At 51.5% G+C, this 7,258-nt stretch overlaps 1 protein-coding gene across 1 annotated transcript in view; it reads right to left on the bottom strand.

Moving 5' to 3' along the window:
* Nucleotides 1-5,446: 5,446 nt before the first annotated feature.
* LOC109251923 (acid-sensing ion channel 2) overlaps nucleotides 5,447-7,258 on the bottom strand; it is a 268,037-nt gene continuing 266,225 nt past the window's right edge. Inside the window, exon 10 of the mRNA XM_019423920.2 lies at nucleotides 5,447-6,403. Coding sequence (XP_019279465.1) covers nucleotides 6,302-6,403 — 102 coding nt within the window. The 3' untranslated portion in view covers nucleotides 5,447-6,301. The remainder of the gene's footprint in view (nucleotides 6,404-7,258) is intronic.

Raw genomic sequence — 7,258 nt, 5'->3', positions numbered from 1 at the left:
TCACAGGCATTATCAGGGGCTGTTTATTTATTATTATTATTATTATTATTATTAGTTGTGGTTGTTTTCAAGTAAAAAAAATTTTTTTAATGTCTATTTATTTTTGAGAGAGAGAGAGAGATTGGGGGAGGGCCAGCGAGAGAGACAGAGGGAGACATAGAATCCAAAGCAGGCTCCAGGCTCTGAGCTGTCAGCACAGAACCCTGCGTGGGGCTCAAACTCACAGACCGCAAGATTGTGACCTGAGCTGAAGTCAGTCTCTTAACCGACTGGGCCCCCCAGGCCCCCCATTGTTATTTTGTTTTTTAAAGAAAAAACAGCATTACCCTCCTGCTCGGAAATGAATGAGATGTCAACAGTCGTGTGTGTCTGGGGCTCAATAGCCCCCAGAGAACAGAAGGCATGCATTTCCTGCATGTGTACGGTGGGGCCAGTGGTCACGTTCCTTAAGAACCGGGCCACAGGGATGTTTGCAAAGCAAGCTGCAGCTGCTTTCTATGTATGCAGGTCTCCTCAGTCCTCAAAATCATCGCATGCATAAAATAATTTTATGAAATCACATCTCAAGGTTCTCTGTTCATATTCATTTTCTGCTCGCTCATTCATTTTGCCATCTGTGGGAACTCATTAGCACACAAGCTGCAGCAGGTGCCAAAGGTTTAAAAAAAATTATGGGGGGAGAAACTTGAAATTGATCAAATCCTACCTATCTTTTCTTTTTCCCTCCTGTAAATTGAAAAATGACAGCCATTATGTCATTTTAGAAGAAGTGTTGGTTGCTCTTTGTGGTGCTGGGACGCTTTTGAGAAGGAAAGGTTGGCTCTTTCTGGACCAGGGAATCTTTGCCTAGCCTCAGGGCATCCCTAGGGGGTCGCAGATGGGCTCCAGGGGTCCATTACCCTCCTATAATAAAACTTATATATCTCAGTGACCATGCATTTTTTTCTCCTGGGGAGAGAGCTCATAGCTTTCATTTTATTTTGAATACAAACAAGATTAAGATTCCATGTTTGACAAGAAGAAAACAGAAAAGAAGAAAAGATAGAAAGTATTTTCCTTAGCCCATTGAAGCCTCATAATTACCCTGAAAACCAGGCATCATTAAATACTTGTTTAAATACCTGACTCCCATTCTCAGCCTGCGCTCATAGACTCTATGACTCCTCTATGATTCTATGACTCATAGACTCCCGACAAGGGATTATTTGTTTGTTTCCTACCCCCTCTTCTTATATAGAGGGGGAAACTGAGGCCCAGAGAAGTGAAGTAGGTTGTCCAAAGTTAACTTTGGTCGGTTTACTGCAGAAATGGGTTGGAAAGTCAATCCTTGACTCTCTGTAGCCTGTGGCGCTGTTGTTTTGCTCTTGCAGTCAGTGAGCATAGAGTTGGGCAAATGTTAAACTGAATTAGTAAGAGACTCTCCGCCTCCCGCCTGTCCTCAGGCTGGATTGGTTCCCCCTGATCTGTTTCTTGATCCCCAGTGAACTTCTGGCCCCAAATGCACCCAACCTATTAGTCCTAGGAATATTCAGATGCATGCACGAGATGATTCCATGTGCCAGGAGTCTCCGAGGAATGAAATAAACCAGACTCTGGCTGGGAAATACCGTCATAGGCACTGGGAAGTCAGGGGAAAGAGCTGAAGGGCCTTAGTGACAGCATGCCCCTCATTCTTTGCACCTGCCTCTCAGTGGTCATTGTGGACAGTTTCCCCTTTCCCTTCTTTGCTCAGATTCCCTGGACCTACATTGGTGGTGTCCTTGCTCTAGCGCCCCCGCCCCCGCCCCCCACGCTTGGCGGGTGCTGTTCTCTCCTTCTCCTTCCATTGCAGAACTTGTAGTCGTCTGTCTACTTGTCAGAATTCCCTGCTTACATGGTAAATCCCTTGGAGGCAAGTGACTGGCACATACTGGACAGCCAATCAATGGGAGTCACAATCAATAGTGATCCTGTGTTCTTCCTGTGTTTCCCCTTCCCAGCTACGCCAGGAAACTTGTTCTACGCAGCGTGAGGTTGCCCTGGCTGTGAGTGGATCAGGGCGGGCAGCATCCATGGCCTCTCGGAGCCCCCTTTTCTATTCTGTAATGGGGAGCTCATGCACTGCTGTTTTCTGGAGGGCCTCACCTCTGCTTCGAGTTTAACTCTCCAAATCAAATGAAAACCTCCGAGTTTGTGGAGGAAGAGGTCCCAGGTTTCTCCTTGGGTCTCTAGGGTTAGGCAGGCCGAACTGAGCTTCCCCTGAGCGAACACAGGTACCCACCAAGATCACGCCCCTGGGTGGTGTCTACCACCCCCTTCCGCCTTCCCAGTTCGCCAAGAACCTTTCTCCAGAGACCCTCTGTGAACCTTTCTCACCAGGCGTGCTCATGAAGACTCTTACAAAAATAGCTGCAAGCTGGAAAAAGGAAAATAAAATAACTCTGTTTCTCTCTGCCAAAAACAACAAAGCAACAGTGTGCCCACAGCCAGCTCAGTCCCTGGCATGGCTGTACTCACAGAACGGCTTATTCCCTTTCCTCTCCCTGACTGCAGCCAACTCCGCTGATTCTATTTCTGAGGTTACGTGCCGTTATTTGATTGATCGATTGATTGATTGATCGATCTGGCCCTTTGAGGTCACTGATAATTCTACCTTGTGGTTTGGACTGGTGACTGTTCCAAACGCCCGACCTTCTTCTCATCCTTTGGGCCACTCTTGGAAATGTGCCACAGCCCTAAATCTCTTCTGTCTACCAATTGTCCCCGGGTCTTCACTAAGGAAATTATTACACACATGGCTACTTGTTTGCAATGATAAGAAAAAAAACACCTCGCCCCTCCCAAGAATTCAGGCATACAACTGTGTCTTTGGTTAACCACTGGTTAACAGCAATCAGCAGCTGGCTATTAATTTACTCTTTCGAATTTCCTGTCTCTTTCCCTTTAAACTGGTTCAGTATGCAGGCCTGCTCCAAGATGAACAAAACCAGAATCCCCAAATTGGAAGGGGTGTGCACGTAGGTGAGCCATGAAGCAATCCAAATCCATGAGAATATTCTGTGCTCCATCACAGATTGATCTGAAGTTGTTTTTTTTTTTTTTAAAGTAAGCCAGAAATCCAATGAAGCAGTTCAAATTGCAACTTAAGATATAGATTTTTAAAACATTTATGAAACTGTTAAACTGGAACAAGGTAGAAACCTCCAATAGATTCCCAACTCACTGATTAGAAATTTCATTTGTTCCTGTCCCCGATGGGAGCAGCCTGAGGACATTTGCTGTTCCTCTGTATCTGACAGTCTAGGCACCAGTAGGATATTTTCCAGCCTGATGCAGTGAGGCATGTGTTTGTCTAAGGAGAGGGACTTCCACACTCCCTGGGAAAGTCTGGAAAAATGATTACTTTCAGTGCTTCTTTTTTTGTGTCATCTTGGTGGATCTAGAATGGAATTATGAGCCTGGGAGCTGGGGAGTATAGCTTTGGCATGGCCACTGACTCACTGTGTGACACAAGGCAAGTCCCTCCCCGCCTCTCCCGGGTCTGCTCATTTGTTTTTGTTTTTGTTTTTTTTCAATATATGAAATTTATTGTCAAATTGGTTTCCATTCAACACCCAGTGCTCATCCCAAAATGTGCCCTCCTCAATACCCATCACCCACCCTCCTCACCCTCCCACCCCTGGGTCTGCTCATTTGGAAAATGAGAGCCATAGTCTATATGGTCCAAAGGGCCTTTGGTAGGTAGAATAATGGCCCCCAAAGACGGCCACATCTTAATCCCTGCAACTTGTGAATATATTACTCTACATGGCAAAAGAGACTTTGAAGTGTGTGATTAAGTTAATGACCTTGAGATGGGGACATTATCACGGGTTATCAGGAGGGCCTGATCTAATCACAAGAGTCCCTCTAAAGTGGAAGAGGGAGGCAGGAGAGGGTCTGGGATAGAGGGAGATGTGACCCAGGAGGTCACGGTTGTGTGCTGTAAGGACTCCACCCATCATTGCCAGGTTGGCTGATGGAGGCAGAGGCCACCAGCCACAAAACGTGGGTGGCCTCTGGGAGCTGGAAAAGGTGAAACGGTTTCTCCTCCTGAGCCTCCGGAAGGAAGACAGCCTTGCTGACACTTAGATCTTAGCTCAGGGAGAACTGTGTCCACCTTCTGACCTCCAGAACCCGGAGACAATAAATCTGTGCTTTAAGCCACCGTGTTTGTGGTAACCTGTTACAGCGGCGACAGAAAACTAAAACAGGGCACCTTCCAGCAACCTTGCACTCAGTCCCTAAGGATTAAAGCCCAGCTTTGGCAACAGCCTTGCGCATCCCCGTGCTGAAAGGGTGCTTGGGAGGAGGCATCTCAGGGATGCTGTGTCCCATCTGCCTCCTGGCCACCGCGTGTGTGAGCGTGGCTGGTCTGATTTGTCCCCCCGCGCAGGGGGAGCAGAGCCTCACGTGCCTCAAGTCTGAAGGGGCCTCCAGAGATCCTCTGCGAAGACACGGGTACAGCATTATTTTCATCCTCAAATTAAGGGAACTGAGTCCAGAGAGCACAGCTGCCGAGAGAAGGAGACGGGGCGGGCACTCCTAGCTCCTGCTACCTGGTTCTTCTCATTTGGTCACTGGGGAAATACCTCTTCCTTGTGCTCGTGGATTGGGCAGGGGAGAGGCGGGGAGAGGGAGGATGATGGTGAGAGACTGGAAGGTAGAGCAAGGGCCAGGCAGTGTTTTCTGCGCATCTGTGCATGAGGAGGAAGGCGCCAACCATACGAGGCTTTAGGGGAGACCTTGAGTTGGTAGTGATGGGGGAGTGGGGAAAGGGAAAGTTAGGCTACAGGCACCGTCCCCTTGGAATTAACATGATGCCATGAAGACACAGATTCTGCCTGGACAGGAAGCTCTCTCTTGCTGCAGCAGGCACCTCCCCACTAAGCACTTCCACCCTCTGATCCTGCCTGGACATCCTCTCAGCAGTAGCGGGAGTGAGGTGGAAAGCCAGTGTGGCCTCTGCAGGGACAAGCAGGTCTGTTTGATGGGGATGAGGAGGTGGGGTGCAGAGAGCCTCCGGAAAGGCTGGCGTGTGGGAGGGAGGCCAGCCCGACTTCACAGACAGGGGAGAGGAGTCAGGACCGAAGTGCAGAGGGACGGGAAGGCCTCCTTCATGGTTCTTAGGTCTGGGCAGTGTTCTCTTCGAGCCACATGCCTATGGTCCAGGGCAGTGTCGTTCAGACCGCAGGCTGTGACCCATCAGTGGTCATGAGATCGTTTAAAGGTTGCGATCAATAGTGTTCAGAGACTTAGAATAGAATGTAAGTGCATACCCTCCATACACTTTGTAAAGGTAAGCGTGGTTGCAGGAGACTTTCCATGGCTATAATCTGTGGGTTTTAACCCGGCAGGCCTGGCCCTTCCCAAAGGCTTTGGGGAGCGAGACCTTAGTAATGGGGGTAAAGCAGCATCGACTCAGCTGTTTCCACAAGACCAGCTTTTAATATGACCGTGACCGGAAGCACGAATAAATAAACGCCAGAGAAAATGGAGAAACCAAATCAAACCAAACCTCAGAACATCAAAACCGAAATCTGGAGAATGAAACAAAACAAAACGGATCTCTGACAGACAGACAAAACAAGCCCCCCACCCCCAGAGAAACAGAATTGGACTGTACAAGCCGGGTCACGAGGACAGCAGGATGACGCAGGTCCCCTGGATGAGCGCTGGAGTCGCCCAGGCCGCCCTGCCTCCACCAGGCGCTGGGACGGGGGTGGGAGTGGCCCCGGTCAGCCCACAGGCCGGCTCGGGAAAAGGGGTTTGTGGGCAGGTTAAGAACCTTCACAAACTACACAGGGACCGGACGTGGCTGAGAGTTCTGAGCTTTTCCTCTTGACCGTGCCGTCGCGATTCCAGCGTGGCCACGGAGTGGCTCTGGGGCTGGATCCTGGTCCCACTGCAGGACTGCAGAGTGGCCGGCGGAAAGCGCACGGAGGAGAGTCATGAACAGAGACGGACGAGGGGGTGGCGCCGCGAGCAGTCTCAGCATGCAGGTGCTTTATACATCTGGCAGTGAGATGTGATGGCAGGTTGGTTCTCGGACAGTTCCAGAGTGTGACTCTTTTCTCCTAAGAGGGACGCACGGCGGGGCCCGAGGACGCGTCGTGTCAGACGTGGCCACAGCGAGGTTTTGGCAGATAGTTTGCTATGTGTGCATAGGGGGCTCTTGCTTCCTTCTGTCATCAGGGGCCATCCCACCTGAGCCTGCTGTCCCCTGTCCTGGGTCTTGGGCCTCAAGGTCTGTTTGGGAGGGTGCCGGGTGGTCCATGGGCTGTCAGCAGGCAATCTCCTCCAAGGTCCCCAGGGCCGTCTGCAGGGGCACATTCACAGTGTGGCTGATGGTTTCAGAGTGGTTTGGCATCGTGTCACAAGTGCTCTGGAGGCAAGGAGATAGGGGGTGCTGATATTCATTCTGCAAAATGTTGTCATGATGCCCCTGGCAGCCCAGCCTAGGCCCTGGGAACTGTGGCCCCTGCTTGTGGGCTCTCCCAGGGCACCACGGCCCCTGCCCCAGACATCTCAGGGGCTGGCTTGCTGTCGCGGGGCCCGAGGCTGGAGGGGCCTCGCTGCCTTCAGGATCCTCACCATTGCCCACTTAGGTGCCCCCAGGGTGAGGGCCGGGTGCCCTGGTGATGGGGTTCAGCAGCTGCCCCGATGTGTCACCCAAAGCTACATCTGAGTGTTCTCTAGCTCCGAGGCAGGAGCATGTCCCCTCCTGTCCTCCTCCTGGGGTCCCCCCTTGAGGCCTTTCTGGGGAGGACCAGGCTGGGGGCACGGGGTGCCAATTGCTGAGGCCTAGGAGGAAGTGGGGAGGCTCCCAACCAGCCAGAACCAGAGTAGTCATGGCTCCCCAGTGGACCTTTAGGGTTAGGCTGGCCCCTGGCAGTCTCGGGTCCCTGGACAGGGTGGGGCTGGGGGGCCTTGAGCTTTCCCAGTGACTCCCATGCCACGGAGGGCTGGAGGCTGGGAGGGATGGGAGCAGAGAGATAGCGGCCAGGAGGCTGTGCCAAGAGTGTGGGGGAGATCTGATGAGGACAGGGCTGCAGTGGGGGGAGGTGACAGAGGCTGAGCACTTACTGTAAATTAGGCACTGCTGACTGCTTTACAGGCATGGTCCCACTTAATGCAAATGACAAGTCCCTGGGGTGCCTGTGACTGGACAGGTGCTCAGAGAGGTAACCCACCTGCCCTCAGGCACTGAGCTGGGAAGCAGGGACCTGAGTGCAGATCC

The sequence above is a fragment of the Panthera pardus genome, unplaced genomic scaffold (assembly GCF_024362965.1).
Source record: "Panthera pardus isolate Hobbes unplaced genomic scaffold, ASM2436296v1 HiC_scaffold_3, whole genome shotgun sequence".
Classification (NCBI taxonomy): domain Eukaryota; kingdom Metazoa; phylum Chordata; class Mammalia; order Carnivora; family Felidae; genus Panthera; species Panthera pardus.
The sequence above is the reverse complement of the archived record's forward strand: the minus strand, read 5'-3'. Positions and strand labels throughout refer to the sequence as shown.